Here is a 22,257-nt window from a genome sequence, read left to right as displayed (position 1 = left end):
TCAGCAGTTCAGGGAGATGACTATTAAAGGTACAGTTCTCCATTAATTTATTTCTTATGTATTTATATAAACACTATAAAGCTGTAATAGGCTTTTGAATTTTCCCCATTAGAGATTTTTGAACATGGTATAATTCTGGAAATCAATTAATATTTTAAGCAAACACTTTAGCTGGATAAAAAGAAATGTGGTCATTTTTAAATTAATCACACAAGTGACCTGATGCAAATATTCTGCATACTTCCTAAACAGTTCCATCATTAATGGCCTAACATAAAACTAATTGATTTAGTGTAAAATATTACAGGTAGCTGGGCAATTGCTCCTTTTTGAGGGCTTAGCTTTCTGTTAAAGCACTTTTTCAAACAAAGAACACCGATTCTTGCAATTAGATGAAGATCTTGATTTGACAAATATTGTTACTCTTAAGAGAAATTACTGCAAAAAAGAAAATAGGTTATTTAATAAATGATACTTTTAAAAGCTGAATGGAATGCTGCTGGTGTGTTTGGCATTAATTATCAACATCATTCTACTTTTCAGTATATAACAGAGATTAACTGTATCTAACACCCATCTTCCAGATGCTTAAAAAACCCCAGAAATTATGGACAGAGGGCCTGTAACTTCTGGACAGGAACATTTGGAACTGAGAAAGATCCTGATGTAGGGTCATGGTGTAACCTGTGTGTTCACACATGCAAACATGCAATTTACTTTCATTACACATTTACACTTCATTAGAGATAGCACTTGCTTCCTTCCACACAGAAGTTTGCAAAGCAATGTAGTTTGCAAACCATAGTGTGAGATTTATGATGTTATGCTGCAGAAACCTGTTTAGCCCCCAATTTACAATCCTGGCAATTGTATTTAACTCTGTCATCATAACTAATTACAGCTAACTGCAGATTACCATATTGCAAACTCTCATCTGTGTGAAAGAAATATGATGTTAAAAAAAAGAACTAAATATCCTGAGGGCTACTGAACAAAAATGCACTATTCCATCTTGGACAACAAACCTGAACTCTTCGAATTGCTGCCGTAAAACTTCAAATTGCTATTTGTTGGCAAGTTGTTTTAGCCCCAAGTACTTACACAGTAAATCACCATTACACTAATACCATACCTTTGGCCTGAAACATATTAATCTTGGTTAACAATAACTGACATTTACATTACCAATTCAATTCAGCCATTGTGGTGACTAAACATATATGCAAGAGCTTCAGGGAGAAAAGTTATTAGTTTTGAATGTGTACTTACTTTTTACTGAGAACAACTTTGAAGAAACATTATCATCAATTCTTGTTATAATCTTATAACATAAACATTCAAATCCTAATTGATCTGTAAAACATTTGACTTGGGAGTAAAATCTGCATTTGTATCTTGGGTGCAGTTAACATTACAATGTAACAGTTCAGATATTTTTCCAAGATATGTATTTATATATTTTTATCTGGGACTTTTGAAACCTGTGTTCTTAGGAAGAAAAGAAAACTGGGAATCTGAAATATTCTGAAGAATGTGGCACCAGGATATGACCAATAGTACCAGATCCTTCCAGGAGAGGGAGGATGGAGGTTTTTTTTATCTTTTTTTAACAACAGTTTATATTTACTAAGACTATAAATGCTCTTGGTTTAAAAAAAATAGGTTGGGTTTGCTCTTCTTTATTTAGTGTCTTCCCCCAACTTTCAAGCAGAAAAGAAGTACTTACTGCATTAGTCTGTGCAGCCCCAGAAGAAACATACCCCTCTCCTTAGACCCACACGTAATTGCAGTACAGCACAAAACACATTTGGACCAAGGATTTTATTTCAACTTCAGAGAGTTCTCTACCATACTCCAAATTCATCCTGAAATGCATTACCTTTAGGTTTCACATCTAGAAGGAAAACTTAACACATTATTGATGTTTAGATAATATTTTTGCTGTATTATTTATAGGAGAGTGCCAAAACAAGATAGTGCAGTTTAAAAACATTAAGATAAATACAAGGCATTTGATGCGTTGTGGTTTGTTTTTGGGGGTTTTATGTTTAGCTTTAATAAGCTGCACACAAAAATTCTTCAAGTAACAACAGGTATTTGACTCCTGAGCAAAACAGGATGGATTACATGTATCCCATGTTGCTTTTTGTTTCCCATCTTTTCTTAGCTTCAAATCTGAAACAGAGCACAAAATCCACATTAGCAATGATGAGTGAATGTGTTTCAGTTATTTAACAACGTTATTCTTAACAACAACAAAAATAAAAACTTATTTTTAATACTGTAATAAAGACATGAAGACAAATATAGTGATACAACCATCACTTTATTTCTGATAAAGCCTCTGTACTTAAGTCTGATACACTCCCAAAAAAGCTCACCAAAACCCAAGAATGTTAAACTAAACAAATAAGATTAGCACAAGCCTATTTCAACTAAGAAAACATTTAACTGAGAGTGTATTGTACACACTTAGTGCCAATGAAACCACAGATGTTTAATTCCATACTCAAATGACTTACCCCCAAGCAAGCTTCTTTTTCTTTTGAGCTTCTTGGGCAGCCTCTGCTTCTTGCTTGGCTTTTACAAAGTTGCGGCAAGCGGCAGCTTTGGCAATTTTCACACCAAGCTAAGACATGAAAAGGAACAAAGGAAAACTGATTAGATGCAAATGGTTCATATGAAATTTAAGCCTCACAAATTACTTAGTCTGATATTGTTTTTCAAAAGTCAATAGATACTAAAATATCTTTTAAATATTAGGCTGATGATGCACTATTAGACTGGACAAACAAGAATGTCTCTTGAGGGAAATACAAAGGCATGTAGGATCCTGGGGCAAAGCAGTCCTTTTCACCAAATCCTTCATTTTCAAAAACAAAAGCAAAGGGCAACAGCTCACTGGATCCTTCTGTTTGTTTGTTTTACATAGACAGACATATCCAAATACACAGTCTCCATTATTAGGACCAGTCTGTGACTTCAGCTATGCTAAAACAATAGAATCAGGTCTTACCAGTGTCAAAACAACCCAAAAATATATTTTTATACAGGAAGAGCTGCTACCACCACACGTTTTTTAGCAGAACCACTAGACATGTTTTAATCAGTCTGTCCAAAAATAAATTATGCAATGTCCTTAGTGTCTATCTCCACATTACAAGCTTTTAGAGGTAAGGGCATGATACGCCAGCTTTCCATGTAGGTGAATAGCATTTCCATAAACTGTAAGACGCAAACTGTAAGAATTAAGTTCACTTTAGTGAATGTCAAGCACAGGAGGGAAAGGCAGGGAAAAGTAAAATAAAAAAGATGGAAGATACAGTGAACTATGAGCAGTTTATTTCCCTTAATCAGCATTCATAACTTGTAGTTACATTTTGTGGTTGCTGCCTTGACTTGACATTATGAGTTATGAAGGAATTCATTCTCAGAAGTTACTGCCATTCTCCAAGACAAGCATGCAATTCATTTACCCCAAATTGCTACAAACTGATGTGGACAAACAGGTTTTCTTTCAATCTACACCTAAATCAACTGAAAGCAGGAAACAGTTTCTGACTGGATATACTAAATTTCCCCCAAAACGTCATGGGAGCACCAAGGAACGGGAGACCCAAGGGGAAGAATCCTCTTTAACACCTTGGCTGAAGTTCCACTATTAATGGTAATATACTTGAATAATCTGCAGCGTCTATGCAGACAAATATTTACTCTGGGAAATACTTTATTCAGGTAAGATGAGAGAGAACTCAAGAACACATCTGCACTGACACATTTTCCACAACTATCCCATCAAACACACAATAGGTAGGTGATCATTTTGTTAACAAAGCTAAAAACAAAACAACCCTAACCAGCATCACTACAAGCTCTTCTACCTTATGGTCCTCTCAGAGCTCAAGAATGAAGAAAGCAGCCTTTCTGCAGCAGCCTTTAAGGAAAGGCAGCAAGCACATCAGCTTGTGCTTTGTTTGAAGCTCTAAACACTGGCAACACGAGCAGTTAGGAGCTGAGCCTAACAGTTTAAAAGGAAAACAGACATTTCCATAAACATAATATTTAAAAAGGAAAAAAAAAAAAGCTGAATAAGTTTCTCATCCACTTTTGCATGTGTTATAAGGTCATAAATATGTACCTTTGCAATCACCTTGATGCATAAAATACTGTGACCAGTTATTTCAAAACTTTTTTATTATCTACACAATTTTCCCCTGAGCATTAACATTTTTTATTAACAGTAACTCAATGCTGACATCTGAACGGCCACATTTCAGGTCAAAGACTAAAACATAACATTCTTTTAATTGCATTGTCACTTAATAGTTAAGGGCAGCTATTAACCTTAATATAATCACAGTATAAAAAGGCTTAAGAAAACTCACCTAAAATATTCAAAAAATGTTTATTTTTAAATTGAAACAGGAGTAATTATTAGTTTAAACAATAGAGTAATCTGATGGCTGAAGTCAGTCAGCAGAACCATACCTTTATTAGAGGTATTTTACCAACTAACACACTTGATAATTAACTTTTACTGTTTGATTAATAACAGAATCTCCTTAAAATGTATTCTAGTTGCCTATTGAGCACTTGTACACGTACAAATATACACAAGCGAGCTCTAACAGAGTGTTGCAGAAAATTCTTTTTATCTGCATTTTTGGAAGACAAGAATGAGTTCTTCCATCTTTGAAAAGTACGGAAAAAAATGGGATAATAAGATCCTCTGCAGTGTATGTGGAAGCAAAAGCAGAAACATTCTGTAGCATTGTTATAATTTTTAGGCTACACAGAGTCAAATTTTCACAACATGAAAACAAATGTTGCATATAAAAGCACAGAAACATTTTAGTCAGATTAAATGTCTTCTGCTCCCACCCAAACCCAGACATATTTCTTCACTGCCTGCTCCCCCCACAGAAGAAATCCATAAAAGCTTGGTCAATGGATTTTACATTAAAAAAAAAAAAAAAACAACCCACACTAACATTTCAGGTCATCAGATAACTCAGTAAAATACAATCTTAAAAGAAGTAAGAAAGCATGAATAAAAATATATACAACAATTTCTTGTGTAGTCAAAGTATCAGCATTTTCCATATAGAACATCCAATATTTTGCTGCATTTTAATTAAGGTGTCTAAACATTATCACAAAGAACTGCAAATTGGTCAGAGCACGCAGTAAGGAAAATTAAGCTCTAAAGGCTTTTTATCACCATATTTCAGGAACCAAGGGTGTAAAATGTTCTAATTTGGGATATATTAAAAGCCATAAAAGGTCTTTCAAAAAGATTAATGGTACTTTGCTTGGATTTAAGATAAGGGCTTTAGCTGGTTGGAAAAGCAGGGCCCTGGCTAGACCCTTGAGGCATTCATCTTTACAGCCACTTGGAAGATTTGTAAAAGCGTCTGCATAACCTCAAGCAAACGCACTGCGACATTTTTTTTTTTTTAAATTCCTTTCAATTTTACAGGTTTAAAGTGTGTAAATCATACTGGGTAGTAAAGCTGATATAATGGTTCATCCCTGTAACACTTATATGTGTATTTTGAGACAAACTTAAAAAACAACTTAGTTTTGACAGGGCAAAGCCCTTTCCATTTTGAAGTTGACCAATAATCATGCCAAATATCTTACTCTAGATGTTTAATGTAGCATAAATGAAAATGTCCTACTCATCTGAAACTGTTACCTTGTAACAAATATCTGAAGCTTTGCTTCTTTTTGAACACTTTCAAGGCATTTTTTTAAAAAATACCAATTATCATACTTTAACTTTTTATGGAATAACAGGTCTCTATGAAAAATATTTATGCCATTCTCTTTTGTTCTTTAATTAAATGAAAACAGATGTTTTCTGAAGTAAAGCGGAACCATTACTGGAGTACTTAAAGTGTTAAGGTCTTTAATTTTTATATCAGTTTGGTCTACAATTCCTGATTGTCTTTACTCAAGCTCAACATTAATGTCAAGCAAGTTACCTAGGAGACGAAAGAGATCAAAGAGACAAAAAACCCTCAAATGTCTGATTAATCAAGCCTGCAAACAGCTTATTTCTTTTAGCCTGCATGCAAGTATGAAAATGAGATTCTGGGAGCCGTACATTGTGCAGATTTGTTCATTCTTATCAGAACAAAGCCAGCGGCAGCTTATTTCATGGATCATTGGCACTGTCATCAGTGCTACACAGAACGGGTGACAGCTCCTCATTTTGAGGCTTGAACAAAATTAGCAAAAAGTCGGCACAAATTAGCCTCTCATCTTTTTAGTAATATGACATTATTCATTTACTTTTTATCCAATTTTTAATTTTTTCCTTGTCAGCTATCCCTTTCTAGTGTTTCTTGCACAGCATCATAAAACACTTTTAAAACAAGCAAAGAAATGGCTGGAGTTGAAATAGAATGTAAAGTTCAGGAAGAAGAGTAAACATTTTTATTAAGTTGCAACAGAAATCTACTGTAACTTCCAGAAAACTTCCTTGCAAATCAGGACACTTAACATTAAATATCACAAAAAAAAGACTTGTCTTTAAGATAGGACTGTAAAATGTAACCACTGAATAATGCAATTACTGAGACAACGGAATCAAGAACTGCTCCAGAAATATTGAGGCACGAAATACAAAATATTAAACCCACAAAAGCTCCAACAAAACATCTATATTCAAACAGGTCCGGAAATATCCTATGATCATAGCAGAGAAGCCAAACAGCCTTTTAATATAGTGTTACAGTTTCTCATCAAATATGAATCTAGTTATTTCAGGCTTGCCTCTAGCAATGATTTTCTCCTTTTATGTTATGGAATGTTATCCATTGCTGACGTATATAAAATATATAAAGCAAACAAGAATACCGAGTGGATTTTGCAGTGAAAATTGTCCCCTTTCAATGATGTGCTCAACTTCCCCTGTAAAATACTTTGTAATACCTTTGTTGTATTTTTATGCTGTGTATTACAACATCAAATTATATTTGGATGACACAGTAATGGAGCAAGGACAGAAAACTGTTCTAATATTAAGCTCTTTGCTAGACTTAAACATTTAAATGCAAGTAACTTCCTCCATTCATGAGAAAACACAGCATTAAAAAATTAACCATAAGCTGTTAGATGCTTTACAGAGCCCCCTTATAACAAAGGCAGTTTTAAAAAAAGAACTGTAGTACTGTTTTCAGCAATTTCTTTATCTCTGTTCTTCTAAGTAAGAAAGCTTATTAACAAGCTTTGAACTTAAAATCACATTTACAATAATGTGCCATCAACAGTTTTATAAGCTAATTAGAAAAAAAGATTAATTAATGACTGGCTGCTAATAAAATGGCAATCATGAAGAAAGAAACCAAGGGTGCTAAGCTTCAACTACCACCAATTAAGAGCTAATTACAAACAAATTATATATGTGTTTTGCTGTGGGCTTTAATTTACTAAAATGGTTTTAATTAAAAGAGAAAACATGCTGATTAATTGAACTGCAGAAAAAATCTACAGTATAAACTGTGCTTTGTCTGTCTCTTTAATTAGACTTGTAACATCTGAAATCTTTTTTTAAGGTTTGTTAAGGAAAAGATATACATAATTAAGGGAGCATAAGAATGTAATTCTAGGTGATAACCCTGCCATGTTCCAAAGGTTAAAAGAAAACCACCTCAGTGAAGAGTCTATGGAAGCACCTTCACTAAGGTAAGAAAGGAAATCCTTCTCAGATTAAAAAAACTCTTTTTTTTTTTTTTTTAATTTTTTTTTTTTTTTAGGGGGGAGCGGGTGGGCAGCTCTTCCACAACAAGAGTTTCTACTGAATTTGTGCTTGGTTACACCCCATATAAAATTGCATCACTGCAGGTATGCAAAAACACTGTGAGAAATTGTGAACACTACACAGGACTTAGAAATTTTATTTTACCAACAGAACAGCATCAAGTACTAACTCCTGTCCATCTCTAACAGTAATGTCACCACAATCAATCATTTCCTACCCAGATCCTCACATGGAAACCAGTTTCCAGAATGGTTTTCAGCAGTTATAACCAACAAGCTGCCTTGGGAACTTCCTTTTCTAATTTATATGACTCGAGGTTACTCGCAGACAGGAGATACCAATTTGATCATGAGAAAATGGCCAAAACAAATGCACCAAATTTTAAAGATGACAGCAGGACTGATCTTGCTGTAACATGAGGATGGTATTCCACTGAATAGCCAATTAATTTCATCAATTACAATGCAGATCTTTCATTTACATTTGATTAAATACCAGGGTCCCTATAAATTGCAGCTTTTTAAGTCTTTCCCCAAAATGCCAGAAGCCACCAAGCCAAGTGCTTAGGAAGTGTTGTGAACAAACCTGTGCTATTTAGAAACTGACAAGTGCTACAGCAATTTAGCACACTAAATTGTGAAATATTTTAAAGTTACATTTGACAGGAAAGTCTAATATGGTCAAGATTATTTAATCGTGTTCAAGTTACAGTCCTCAGGCTAATGTGTTCTTAGACAATGTGGCACCTACCTACCAGGCAGCTCACACAAAAACCACCAACAAATGCAAAGTTTGAGCTTTAGTCAGATTAGTTCTCACAATATTAGAGCCAGAAGAAATCACTATTCTGCATTTTGAGATACCAAACCATGACTTGAGCACAAAAGCACTATGGAAAAAACCTGTTTCTCTAGGGTGAAAAAAGATTGGAAATCTATTTAAGGTGTGGTGGTGGGGAATCTTTAAAGATTTTCTGGTTTACCTATGAAAATAATTTTTACAGGTACCACCCCAAATTGAAACTGATTTATAGAAGAGTGAAATTACCAGTTATCTGCACATACCATCCTTACTCAAAGGGATAAACATATCCAGCTATGCATAGTCACAGTGCTCTAATTTATCAACATTAATTCTTTCAAAAAATCTAGGTGGATTCCCACTAACACAGTAGGAACAAGTTAATTACATCTCAAGATAGAATTCCAGAAAGATTTTTACAAAGCATTAAAAAGTTGACATAATTCCAAGTGTCTGTTCCCAGCTCCATATCCCAAGTCCCTGCTACTATTAGATCTCAGCTATCCTACCCTAAGGCATCACCAAAAAACCATGTCATTTCAGCCCAGATAAGTGTTCACATAAACTTTATTCTTTTAATAACTTTCATTCTAAAAGGCTCAGATTTTTTGGGGGTAACTCCTACATTAACATTAACATTTCAATTGGCATCTCTTAAGTGAAGTAAGTCATCCTTAAATGCAATGTTCAAACAATAGCCTTAGGTATGCCAGTCTACATCTGAAAAGCACAACTATAAAACGTGAAGGACTCTGCCAATGCTGGAAGCCCTGGAATATGAAAAAGGGCAGCAGCTGGATTACAATAATAAACACTAACTTGTGCATATTGTACTATGCACACTGCAATGAATTGCTCAGTTATTTAATACTAACAGTACTGTACTGCAGGTATGAAAGAAATAATTCAGTAGTCTAACTGTGCCTGAAGATCTACAGTGAATTAAGGAGTAAGACCCACCTGCATCATGTTGTTGCTCAGCACATTTATCAAAGCACTGTTGATATTGGACACTGTAATTGCATCACAGCACTGAGGTGCTCCAGCCAGAAGCTGAAGGAGCAGAGCTACTGAAGGCCAAAATTATTCTCTGCAACATAATGCAGAGATGCCCATACTTTTTTCAGTAAAAGCTTCGCTCAAATATAAAATAATGAAATCAAGAACCTCAGGATCACCAGACCTCTCAGGGAAGCAGAACACCCCACATGAGAATGTGCTGTGGGGATGGCCAAGGATGCCACAGGTAGAGATCTGCTACTCTGATAACTGACAACAGGAGAAAAAGGGGTAATACCTGGTGGTGAGGTTTGTCCAGAGATTAGACAAAATACTCAGCAGAGTTATACATGCAATTCATTTTTACAATAGAAATGCAACTGCCAACAAAAAAGGGGGAACACACCAGCCAGTCTCAAAAGCTACATATGAACCCACCCATGCAGTCACCAGTAAATACAGCCTCATGCAAGAGGTATCCAAGTTCTAATTCTCACTTCAAAACCTTCAATACTCTTGGATTGATAAGCTTTGTTTTAAAATCAGCATTTGCGTGTATTTGTCAAAGCAAAGAAAACAACAAATATTAAATTGCCCAAAGCCTCATTTAATGCAGCACAGTAACATGTTCCTTAAAGAACCTGCAACAAGTACCACTTGGAAACCTGAAGACCCAAAACCTGAAAGTGGTATCATTTAGGTTTTTAGAATGTAAAATTCCATGATGCACTGACAGCTGCTAGATTATGTATATTGCCTAAGTCATCACTGATTTTAAATGAATCTGATTTTAAAAAACCTTTTCTCACTGTGTCACAATGATACGATATTGACAGCATCATTTTGACATTCCTTTGCTTTTTAGGACATGTTTTTACCGTCTGTACTCATCATCTGTTTATTTTTGGCTTCATTTTTCTAAATACTGAAGCTGCCCTATCAGTTTCACAGGCTTATAAATGTTATACATCAAAAATTAGTTTCACTTATTAAGGCAGGAAACGGCTTTAAGAACTCTGGGATCTGTGCCTCAAAGCAAAAGCTTTATCAGCAGGTTCCAGTCACTGCTTCTTGCAAAAGAAAATGGTGCCGATTAAAACCCCATACACCTGATTTCAAAAAGAACACCTACCCACTGAACATTTCTCACATGGCTGCAAGGGGGGCTGCACCCCAAACACCAGACAGCTGTTTCTCACACACTCTCTGTCCCCAGCCCTGTAACACTGCTCAGGAAAAATGAAAACTATACATAAAGAGATGGAGTTGAGATAAAAGAACAATAATTCATCCACTTATTACTCCACTTCAGAAGTGGTGTACTTCAATACAGCCACAGTACAGTTCCATGTCTGACTTGCTCACAGAGCTGTGCTGCATTTGGAAGTTAGAGGGATACAAATAGCCACCTAATTTAAAAATTAACTCACTTCTTAGAGGCACTGTATATTAAAATGGACATTTCTGTAAACTGCTAAGAGAAGAAAAGCAGCAATTCAATGAGTACTATACAACATGAAAGCAATATTTTATTAACTGTACTTGTATATGAAACAATGACTGTGCAATCAATCTCTTCCATAATCAAATCCTCTTTTCATAGCTCTTCACTGAAACAGTCACTTTTACAACAATTTCCTTGGGAAAAAAAAAGGTATTTTAAAAGATCCATTAAAAGTCCATTTAAAAAGAAAAGAGGTTCTAAAAATCACAAAGGAAAATGAACCCTGCAGTGAGCAATGGAGCACATCTTTACAAGAGCAGAGAACCCCAGCGAATTCACATGGATTCTGCCTCCACAGAACTCCTCATGAGAGATCAAGCCAGTCATTTGAGTTTTCCTTCTTTCAACATACTATTTGTTCAGATAAACCCACTTAACCAAAACCAAGTCAAGGCTGTGAATACTAATAATGTTTCAAGCATTTTGTTTTCAGAATTACAACATGCTAATATTTGAAAGTCAACAATTTGGAGCTAATGTTCCACAAATAATAATACACTGCTGTAGCACCTGGGATATGCTAGATGTTGTATAATCCCATGGCTACCAAAATCAGATAACAGTTTATCATAAATATTACAAAACCTTAAAACTTCTTACATTAATTTGTTTTTATAGTCAAACAATTTGCACTAGAACCTCAGTATGTTTTATTGATTATAATACTCCAACCACTTTAGAGGAGATGGGATAATGACATTTGTGAAGGAGAACAGCAAGTGTTTTTCATGTTGTACACATGAAAGGTAATAAAACAGTCAGAAGCTGGTCACACTTAAAGGGAACATCAGGACACATTCCTACCACTGTCAATAGCTGTTATCTTTGCAGACTGAAGTTTTATGATCACTGGTGACAAGGCAGATAAGAGTCTAGTCATTAGAAACTGCCCTGAGTGACTAAATGGAAGAGTTTAATGATTTTGTAAGAACACTCACTGAGGAATGGTTACTTTTACCTAACCTCAGAGAACCTTAAGAATTGTATTTCCCACTTCAAAAGCCATCTGTTTTTAAAGCCATCACAATATTGTAATACATTGCATTACACAGATTTAAATCTGCAATTTTACATTAAAGCTTAGTTTAAAACACTGTATTTAAGACACATTTACAATATTTGTATGAGAATGAGAAGTAGTCAAAATTTGTCTTTGCTTTCCTAATCCTTTTCTAATACCTTTGAATTTTGCAAGCATATACAGTGGACAGAAAATTCCCATTACCTCTATGAAGATGGAAGAATATGCAAGATAAAGGAATGAAAGCAGAAATTATATAATTATTTTTTAGTACAAATCAAGAAAATTTATAGCTTAAATCATACTACTCAGGTGACTTAAAAAAGATTGCTTCTCCACTCACTGAAATAGTACTTTATTCTTCTTACCTGGTTTCAAAATTATTCAACTATCCTTTTATCCTAATTTTTCCCTCTGCATTTTCTCCCCTATGTACAACTAGCAGTGGGGAAAACAGCCTTTCTGGACTTCAGCTTTTTTTACTTCAGCTGTTACCACCTACCCTATGTGCACAAATTGAACAATTTCTTAAATGAAGTTACCAGAGCTATCTGACAGATTCCTCACCAGTTTTAAGTATTCACTAAGCAGTACATACAAATTTAAAGTCTTTTGTGGCAAAGAGAGCACAGCTTTCATGAAATTACTCAGCTACACCAACTAACAAGACATCTTGAAAAAATTGTGTTACTCTGGACTTGGTTTTAGGTATGTATTTATACACTGAACAATTATGACAAGGATTAAAAAATATCCAACACAATTCTAAGGCTACAACAGTAGTACAGAGAGACATCCATCTATTCCCATTCTTCTTCAGAATTCTTCCAGCCATTAACTCCTGAGCACATGAATACACAGGAAAGTATTGGCATACAGCTTGGGGTTCATATGTCCGTATTTGCTCTAGGCTTGCTAAATCTCTACCTGTCTTCAGGCTTCCCAAGTTCATGGCTGAGGTAATGCAAAAAAAATGTATCCTCAAAAGTATCCTCAGGGAACTGAGAGGAAGGGAATATCCTACTCCTGCCCTCTTGGCTTGCAACGTGGAGAAAAATCAAAAGCTCAGTGCAGATGACCAGATACCAACTCCTCTGAGTTGTGGAGTGAGCAGCAAGGCTCTAAAGCAAGGTTACTTGGGACAGTTCATGGCTGTATTTTCAATTCTTAAACACATCTACAGCTGTCCAAGCATTGCTAAATCAGCAGCAAAGTCCTTCAGTCACTGACAGGAATATGCTCAGGAAACAGGAAAGATGCTGCAAACAATCTTTAATGCTGTTTTACTCATGACAGTTTTAGTCCAGATGTGCAAAACTAAATGACCTCTCAGAGTTTTTGTTAACAGCTCACTTACCTCACGAATGGCTAATCTGTCACTCAGCTCCTCAGCCCTGGTAATGTCACCTTCAGCCACACACTTCTCTATGCTCAGTTCAAGGCCAGACTATGGAAAATAAAAAAAGGTAAATGCCTTTAGAACAGAAATAACATATTTAAAGAGAATACCTCCTTTCTAAAATTAATTCTTTCATAAAATTCTTTAAGACACTGCATAAACCTGTAATTTCTGTGCACCACAAATCACTCTGTCTGTGTATTGTAATGGACAGTATAATTAAGAATTCACTGAGAGGCCACCTGAGCACAAATCATTGCATTAGTTCCACCTTATGTGCAGGATAATACTATAGGTTAAAAAAATTACACGGGCTAGTTTATGCCTGTCACAATAAAATTTCATCTGAAGATCTGGCTTATCTCTTCCATCCCTGGAGCTTTCTAAACAAAATGTGAAATGTATGTGTCAGGTAACATGAAGAATGGCAATTACCACTGTATCGTTACAGCTCTAAGATCTTATCTTTACCCAAAAAACAGAGTTCTGGCACAAAGCCACTCCACTGTGTTAATAAATTAAGAATTCTAGCAGCTCTGTGGAAAACAACAAAAAAGCTTCAGGATTTTAAGGTTGTTTTCTTATTTTCAGAGGTAAACATAAGTTGTTTAATGGCAACACTTACAAATAACATAACAATAAAAAGTAACTATTTCCTGGAAATCCTAGTTGTAAACTTCTGATGGAATACAGAAGGGTAGCACTGACTTCAGAATTTCACAAAAAAAACTCAGTCTCATAACAAAAGAATTTACAGCCTCACTGGTTTTAAATATTAGTGAAGCTGAAGAAAATACATTTGACAGTTCCATAACATACACTTTTTTATGAGATAAAAAGTGAAAAAGCTAATGGAATTCTTGAGAAACAGTGATCTGCAAACACTACATTTGAATTACTTCAGGGGGTAGATGAAAAAAAAGGCACAGTTGGTAGCTGCACTGATAGCAAATTCTGTTAAGATGCCTTTTCTGAAAATAACAAGACATATCTTCCACTAGTGATAATATCCCCGAAATTACAATGAAACCATCTGCATTTTAACACTTCGGGCCTCATTCCAGATCTATCCTGAGCACTTTAATGACAACTAAATAGCCACCAAAAGTAAGAAGCAAACAAATCTTCATGACCTGCACATAGAAACTCTAAGAAAACGAAAAAATACAGAAATTATCCTAAAGGGAGCTAACTTAAAATTTCATGTAACAGAACTTACAAAGAGCTTTGTAAGAGATACTACAGAACCAACAGCCTTACCAGAAACTCACAGTATAGTGAGATTCTTAACTTATCCATCATGTTTGCCAATTATTTCAGATATGACTAGTTACACTGTAATATTTATGAATATAACGTGTTATGAATCCAGTAAAAATGTATGCTAGGTTTGCCCCTTTAATTCTTGTAGCCACTGGTGACAACTGAAGGTTTATGTGACACATTTTAAAGTTAAAAAACAATGAAGCAAAACAAAAGGAAAAGTCAAACAATGCATATGATGTGTTCTCTCTCTCACAACAGCAGAAAACAAAACCAGACAGGAAACAAGCCTGGATATGGTCTTAAGAGAAAGCACAGCAACCATTTAAGGACATTTACTTAAAAAGTTCACAAAATCATCCTTCCTCAGAGTGACTGTATGCTCTACTCTCAAATAGCATCTGTTTCATTCCTATCTCAGTTAAGGACAAGCTCTTTTACTGCCACATACAAGATGACACTGCCTTTGTAATAATAGTCACCTTTTGTGGAGCCCTGCTGTTCAAAGGTGATTCAAATCTATCATTGATTCCAAAGTATTGTGTAAGTTCTTTCCATTTGTCTTCATTTTCCAACTGCTGACTACTAAAAATAAACACACAAACAAGTCATTACGATAACCACTTCCCCTTCCACAACCTTTCAAAGCTAAAATAAGCACTTCCATTTGGCAGACATGGCCTTTTCACCCATTCAGTTTTTAAATTAAGATAAATTAATTATTCCTGCCCCTTTGTAAGTGTAATTTCACAATCTTAAAAGCAAGCTGATAGAATCATAACATCATATTTAGGCTGAACAAGTTCTTTTAAGATCGAGTCTAACCATAAACCTAACACTGCCAAGGAGGAAGAAGAAGGGAAGGAGCAGGGTGAACAACAACTTGTATGAAGGAACTAGCAAGAACATAGCAAGTCTGTTAAAAGTTACATTAAATAACATATTTGTGGTGATTTTTAAAATCAAGCAATAACACTCCAACAAGCAATCACTAGTAAAAATTCAGCCTGCCCAACAGAGACACTGAACAAATTTAAAAGATGTTTTACACAGTGCTGAAAGCTAGGCTTTGGCTATGAATGTGGTTGAGCTTATTACAAGTTTTCCCTGCTACTAACAGACCTCAGGTAATCCCATTGACCTGGTTATACCTCTTAGCCACTTCATCGGTCTTTCTCTGTTTTGCTAAGGGGAAGAAAAAAGAAAAAAAAAATCCAACATTACACAGTGATACCCCACAGCGTCCAATGAAGTTAAAAGAGCTGTAATTGGTCACATTTCCTTTGAAAGATCAACATACTGAGATTTTTAACCAACGTTCACGTGGATTTAAACCACCTAGCTGCAAGAAATCCCTGCGATTTCTGTGAAGTTTTAACCAAATGTACAAAATTAAGTTTCATAGAACTACTGTAATACACTTCACCATTATAAATCAGTATTAATTGAGTAAGCTCTGCCTCCTTTTTAAGAAGAGGACAAATATATTACTTGCATTCTATGTAGCAATCAACAACCTCACTACAACCCTGCAAGTGATGTATGCAAGTGGAAAAATAAAATCCTAGATAACAGCTAGAATACAATTATTAACTTAAAAAAAAACAACCCTCAAAAACCAAAAACACCAACCCTACAAAACAGCATGCATTGATACTAATTCAATTTGAAAAATATGAATTCTGTTAATCTAAAAAACCCCACCTTTTCGGTGGCGCTTTCTTTTCCGGCATCTGTTTTCCTCTTTTACTTGCATTTTCATTTCACGGTGTTTCTTCTGAAGCTCCACAAATTTCTACAAGATTATGAAAAAGCAAGTCAGCATTTTTAATTTTCCCCCCATTTTTAAGAAATTACATAGAGAAATGTTTAATTATCCACAATGCCTTGTGTCACTTATTATATCCCAATTTATAAATTGAGACCACGCGACTCTGATGGTGTTAAACTGGTATTGGTGCTAATCTTTGATCACCTCTCTCTGACTTCCTGCCCTCCCTACATCCCATGACTGTTCAGATCTGACAGCTCTCTCATGGGATGTGACATAGAACACACTTTTGCTTGTTGTGCACTCCTGAGCTACACCATGTATTTCTATTGCCCAGCTGGCAGTCTGTAATCCACAAATTAGTGACAGCCTGGTCCTTGCACAGCAGGCTGCTACGAGGATTGAGGGATGAAAGAGGACAACTATTTTTTGCCAATTCTTACTTTGAATCCAAAGCCTGGAACACATTGTTTTGATAAGGGTTTTCTGGGTTTTCCCCAGTCTTTACATGCAACTGCAAAATCAGGAGGCTATAAGGAACTCTTGAGTCTGATTGTTTGCAATTAAGCCCTGCAGCAAGCAGCAGGGCACACCTCCCCTTCCCAGGTATCCCCCAGAGAGGCTGAAACATTGAGCTGTAAATCCTTAACAATGCAGAAAGCCCCTACCAAGCGGCTCAGAGCCCATAAACCATTGAAAACACAAGTTCTATGCAACTGTATAGTTATGACAACTTCTTGCTGTGCTTTCAATCACCACCAAACTACCACCTAATCACTTCCTTCCTGTTCACCTTGCTTTAAACTATCTAAGGTTTGCATACTCAGATCATATAACTAATTTCAGATCAGTATATTGACTATCCAACACTGAATTATTTTAAGCTAAAAATCAGCCATTTGAGTACAGTGAATTATATTCATCTGGAGACCTGTAATGATACATACATTCCAGATATTTACAGAAACTCCAGGAGGGCACGTTTGAGATTCACTTTCTTCATCTGTCACTGGTACAATAGGTTCACTGCTGGCATTACTTTCCTGCCCAGTCCCCTGAACTCCTTCAGTATCTTCTTTTGCTTCTTGCTTTGAACAGGAATCAGGCGATTCATCTCCATCATCAGAACTCAGATCAACATCACTTTCATTCAGTCCTGGAGGCAACAGCCCACTCCACATCTTCCAGTTTAAGTAAGTCCAAACTATTTCAAGTCACTGCAAAGACACCAGGTTACCCATCCCAACACAAAAACACCCTGCAGAAGAGAAAAACAGATAAGGCAAAACACGTCATCAGAAATATTTTTGCTTCTTACATAACTATCATTACATTTTTTTGACAAGCACATTATAAAGGTCCTAATACTTACTATTTCAGAAAGAAGAAGACAACTTGATTACAGAGGCTGAGAATACTGGCTTTTTTCCCCCCACTCCTTGTCCTTTTAAGCTGTGTCCCTACGCGTTTGCTGGCAGCTCCTTTCAGTTTAGGGGTGACACTGTAGCAAACGCGTCCCGTGCCTCCGCAGGGGCAATTTCCCTGAGGAGCACACGCAGCTCCCTTGGCCGCCGGGACAGGGAAGAGCCGCTCCGGGGAGGCGGCAGGCCGGGGAAGCGAGGGGGGCCCGCTCCGGAGGCAGCGACGCGAAGAGAAACCCAGCTCCACGCCAGCCTAGGGGAAGACAGCCGGCTCTCGCCTTCCCGCCAGTCCCCGCACGGCCGGCGGCGCTGCCGGAGCCCCGCCGGAGCCCCCTCAGAGCCCTCCCGGCCCCGCGCCCGCCGCCCGCGGCCGTGTTTACCTGGCCGCCATCTTGGCACCGCCGGAACACCCCGCGCGCGGATTGGGCGGGGCGGCGCAGCCAATCAGCGGGCGCGCCGGTCGCCATGGCAGCGGGGCGGGGCCGGGCTGTCCCGGGGCGAGGTGGGCGCGGCTGGCGGCGCCCGGGGGAGCTGAGGGGGCCGAGCGGGGATATGGGGGCCTGAGGGGGGATATGGGGGCCTGAGGCGGGGATATGGGGGCCTGAGGGTGCGGTGTGTGCCGGCTAGCAGCTTTCGGAGTCTCAGAGTCATTTAGGTTGGAAAAGGTATTCGAGATCACCCAGTCCAATTTACGACCCAGCGCTGCTGTGTCAGCCAGGCCATGACGCCGGGTGCTGTGTGCAGCTTTTCCTTGAGCATGGCCAGGGCCGGTGACTCCGCCGCCTTCCTGGACAGCCCATTCCAATGTTTAGCCATCCTTTCAGTGTAACAATTACTCATAATGTCCGGCTTAAATGTCAATTGATGCAGTAGAAGGCCATCATATCTTCCCATCATATCTCTTATTCCCTGGGAGCAGAGCCTGACACCAGATTGGCTCCAAAGTCCTGCCAGGGAGTTGTAGAGAGCAATAAGGTTCCCCTTTGAATCTCTTTTTCTCCAGAATAAACACCCCCAGCTCCCTCAGCTGCTCCTCATCAGACTTGAGCTTCTTTCAGAAGAAGGACATGCATCAAGTTGTACAGCAATCCTTGCTGCCATAAAGGAATATGAAATCTCTTCCAACAGTAAGCCTTGTAGTTAAGCCACAGCAAAATGTTTAAACTGGGACAGAATGATGAGGGTCATAATCTTCAAGAATTGAAAAATCCTTCCAAAGTTCCCAATAGTGCCTTGGATTAATGTGGTAAAGAGAACACCACAAAAATGCAAAGTCTGTGCAGAGCAAAGGACTTGTTTATCTGGAAGATTCTCTTGCACCTTCTCCTTTCAGCTTTCACAGGTGAGGCAGACAACACAAGTATTTAGGAGCAGCCTGAATTTGATTCAGCAAGAACATCTTGCACAGAAGGAGCAACAGGAAGGGAGGCACAGGGAAAAGATGAAGGGACAAGACTGACATCACTAGCACTGAAATGTGTTTGAAGGACAGGAGGTTCCCATCTTCCAAATATTTTGTGAGAAGATGTACTTTTGAGTGACAATTTGACAGGTTGAAAAGTGTATCTCAATATGATAATGAGACTTTTGAGAAGGGAGTTGCTGACCCCAAACCACAACACGACCCAGTTGTGGACAAGCAAGAGGGGAATGAGAAAAGGGCAAGTGTTATGAAGATGGATAATTGGGATTATGGCTTTGAGTAGGGATTTCTTGGTTGATCCCAGCTTCTGGGATTGGCTGTGCATGGAAGGAAAAATTAAATGCCTTTCTCATGGACATGAACCAGATCTTCAGATTGCTTTCCTTTTTATGCCGTAGTTTTACATCCTCAGATTCATTTCTAAAATCAATTAATTCCATAAGTAATCATTTTTTCATGAACTACATGTAAATTTCACACTCAGCTTGCTAACTAGATTTTCCTCTCATCTGGGAAATCAATTTTTAGGAGAGTTATTTTATTTACATTGAATAATTGGTTGTATTTGGTACACAGATAGCTGGTAATTAATAACTGTATTGATACTGGATATTCACTGCCATTTGTTCTAATGAGTTGTTAGACCATTAAGCTCCATGATATTTTCTTGATGTGACCAAATTTGAACACACTGAAAAAAATTAAAAGGTGTGTGATACCTTTATGACCTGTAAATTTATATATTTGGTAGGGATGCATTTTCAGAAGGCATATTTAATTTCATTACTTAATCTGTATCCAAACATCGTGCTCCTTATTTAGTATCCACAACCAATTTGTAGCAAGCATGGCACTGGTAGTGCACACAAATGAAGTACTCAAATATCCACATTAATTGCATTTTATAATTACAAATTAAATGTACTTGTCATTTTAAAAGCCACATTTTCATGGTAATCTCCAGTCCTCCCACTAAAAAATTCTGACTTCTCACAGGTTCTTCCATAGGAAAAATGGTGACAAGAGGTCAAAAATGGTGTTGCTGGACTTTCATCAGTCCAGAAGTATTTATATTCACAAAGTCAATGCTTGATGAAACAACAAAAGAGATTATTGGCTACTTATCAGAATTTGCAACATACTGCTGGGTTTTTATGTTGAAATAATATATAAAGTCTTTTTATCTGCAGAAGAAAATACAAGGCAGCACAACCTTGTGACCAATCCTGATGTCCTTACATCAAATTTGTGAGCGTTGCTATTGTGGCCAACACTGGATTCAGTGTCGAATTTTTCTGATGGCAATTTACAGTTCCCCATTGAGCAAATATTCAAATAATCTGATTTATTTCCTTTTGGTCAACTGATCTAATTTCCTTTCTCACTTGAATTCCTGTCCTGGAGACCTGCCAAACAACAACTCTCATGAATGAAACGAGTCATGCCTTTGAGATTCCTGTGGAACATCAAACTGGCACAACACAGTAATTACAGCTTAGCTATTTCTGATACTGTTATTAAAAATGACTTGAACTTTAGAAAGAAGGACTACTGCAATTAAACTCTACGATTTGTCAAGTTCTAGGCAATTTTCTCTTTATCTCTTCATCTACCTGCTGTTGGATATTTACAGATACTACCAGGAGTCCCAGTTCTGATGGTGTACTTTTTTTCAGATTTCTTTTTGAAATTCTCTTAATGGGTACCAGTCACAGAGACGGTCAGAGTTGTCAGATCCCAGAAAAGCTGATGGCTGTGTATGTGCCAGGTCCCCACGGCAGGTTCTCGCTGTGTAATTCACATTTTCAGGCCAGTTATAGAACATACTGACGGCCTGTACTAGTTCCTTGGATATAGGTTTGAAAACATGTTTCGCTAATCACAAACACTCCTGTACATGCTTGTTTCCACAAAATATACACAATTTCCTAGTGCAGAAATGAAATCTACTCCAACATAAATTTTGCATTATTATCTGTTTTTTTAGCAGTAAATGAGGACATAAGAAACTTTCTTAAGCAGAAAATATGCCACATTCTATCCTTTTGAAATGGTGTTTTCAAACTGTGTCAAAATGATCAAGAACTGGATTCTTCCTTAAACATAATAGGAAGGCCTTATTGTATTAGCAGATTACAGTCATTGTGTTAGTATACTATCTACCTTGTATTCATTTTTGCTAACATAATGAGAAATTTTTCTAGCATGGTTATAATTTAATGCAATAAAATAGTGTTGGAAAGGAAAATTAGTGTGATTTTAAAGAGAGATGTAAAGACAATAAAGTAGCCTCTGAGTTTTCTTTCCTAAACTTTTAATTTGTTGCTAACCTAAAATACACTTTTTATCAATCCTTTGAAATAATTATAGTCAAATTAACATTAAAAGGTTTACAGATGGTTTTTTCCACATACTCTGCTGTATAAGATCTCAGCAAGTCTGCCCAGATGTTTTTAAATTTTCTTATTTTAGAGAAGTACATAACTCTTTAATCAAGCCCTGAGCTTTAATGTGAATATTTTCGTGGCACCATTTACAATGTCCTTGCTTCTCTGAGGTTTGCATTTTGATGAAAATTCTGACCATAGAATCAGAAAGAAATGTCTGTGGTTTTAAGCATAAGCAACCAATGAACAAGTTGCTTTGTCTACTCTGTAAAAAAGGCATTTCTAAAGCACTAACACACAGTGAGTACTCAGGGAGGAAGTAAGACCTGTTCAAAATATCAGATTGAATCTTGGAAGATCTGTACTCCATTCCCATTCTTGCCACAGACTTCCTGTGAAGAATGAAGGAGGTATTTTCAACTTTAATCTCACGGGTGGAAGAGTTTTCATCACCCTTGTTTGTTGTGAGCATAAACTCGGAAGGTTTTGAGCCCATTTGG

General features: G+C 37.0%; 1 protein-coding gene and 1 long non-coding RNA gene across 5 annotated transcripts; one reads left to right on the top strand and one right to left on the bottom strand.

Annotated features, from left to right (window-relative positions):
• Positions 1–1,806: 1,806 nt before the first annotated feature.
• On the bottom strand, positions 1,807–18,375 carry FAM204A (family with sequence similarity 204 member A). Of its 4 annotated transcripts, none has more exons than XM_086899064.1 (8): positions 18,328–18,375; positions 17,474–17,784; positions 16,460–16,550; positions 15,907–15,940; positions 15,238–15,340; positions 13,451–13,540; positions 2,523–2,629; positions 1,807–2,175 (listed from the first exon to the last, which is right to left on the bottom strand). In XM_086899064.1, exons 2-8 carry the CDS (start codon positions 17,705–17,707, stop codon positions 2,124–2,126), a joined length of 711 nt encoding a protein of 236 aa, XP_086755190.1. In that variant the 5' UTR covers positions 17,708–17,784; positions 18,328–18,375; the 3' UTR covers positions 1,807–2,123. The 4 variants fall into 4 exon arrangements, with proteins under 4 accessions (XP_086755190.1, XP_086755191.1, XP_023785708.1 ...); XM_086899065.1 differs by having other exon boundaries at positions 15,238–15,337; XM_023929940.2 differs by having other exon boundaries at positions 17,899–18,347.
• Positions 18,376–18,436: 61 nt separating this feature from the next.
• On the top strand, positions 18,437–21,681 carry LOC111931356 (uncharacterized). Its single transcript, XR_015289661.1, has 3 exons — positions 18,437–18,612; positions 18,951–19,074; positions 19,281–21,681. It is a non-coding gene; the product is annotated as an uncharacterized LOC111931356 (long non-coding RNA).
• Positions 21,682–22,257: the final 576 nt, after the last annotated feature.

Source organism: Cyanistes caeruleus, chromosome 8 (assembly GCF_971803275.1).
Source record: "Cyanistes caeruleus chromosome 8, bCyaCae1.hap1.1, whole genome shotgun sequence".
Taxonomy (NCBI): domain Eukaryota; kingdom Metazoa; phylum Chordata; class Aves; order Passeriformes; family Paridae; genus Cyanistes; species Cyanistes caeruleus.
This window is presented reverse-complemented; position numbering and strand designations above follow the sequence as displayed.

Bases quoted from the DNA above. Each gene is read 5' to 3' on its own strand.
- FAM204A (XM_086899064.1), bottom strand. From the start codon at position 17,707: ATGTGGAGTGGGCTGTTGCCTCCAGGACTGAATGAAAGTGATGTTGAT. The intron at 15,341-15,906 runs GTATAACCAGGT...GTTTATTTTTAG, and splicing joins ACCGATGAAGTGGCTAAGAG to TAGTCAGCAGTTGGAAAATG. The intron at 2,630-13,450 runs GTAAGTGAGCTG...TTCATGTCTTAG, and splicing joins ACAGATTAGCCATTCGTGAG to CTTGGTGTGAAAATTGCCAA.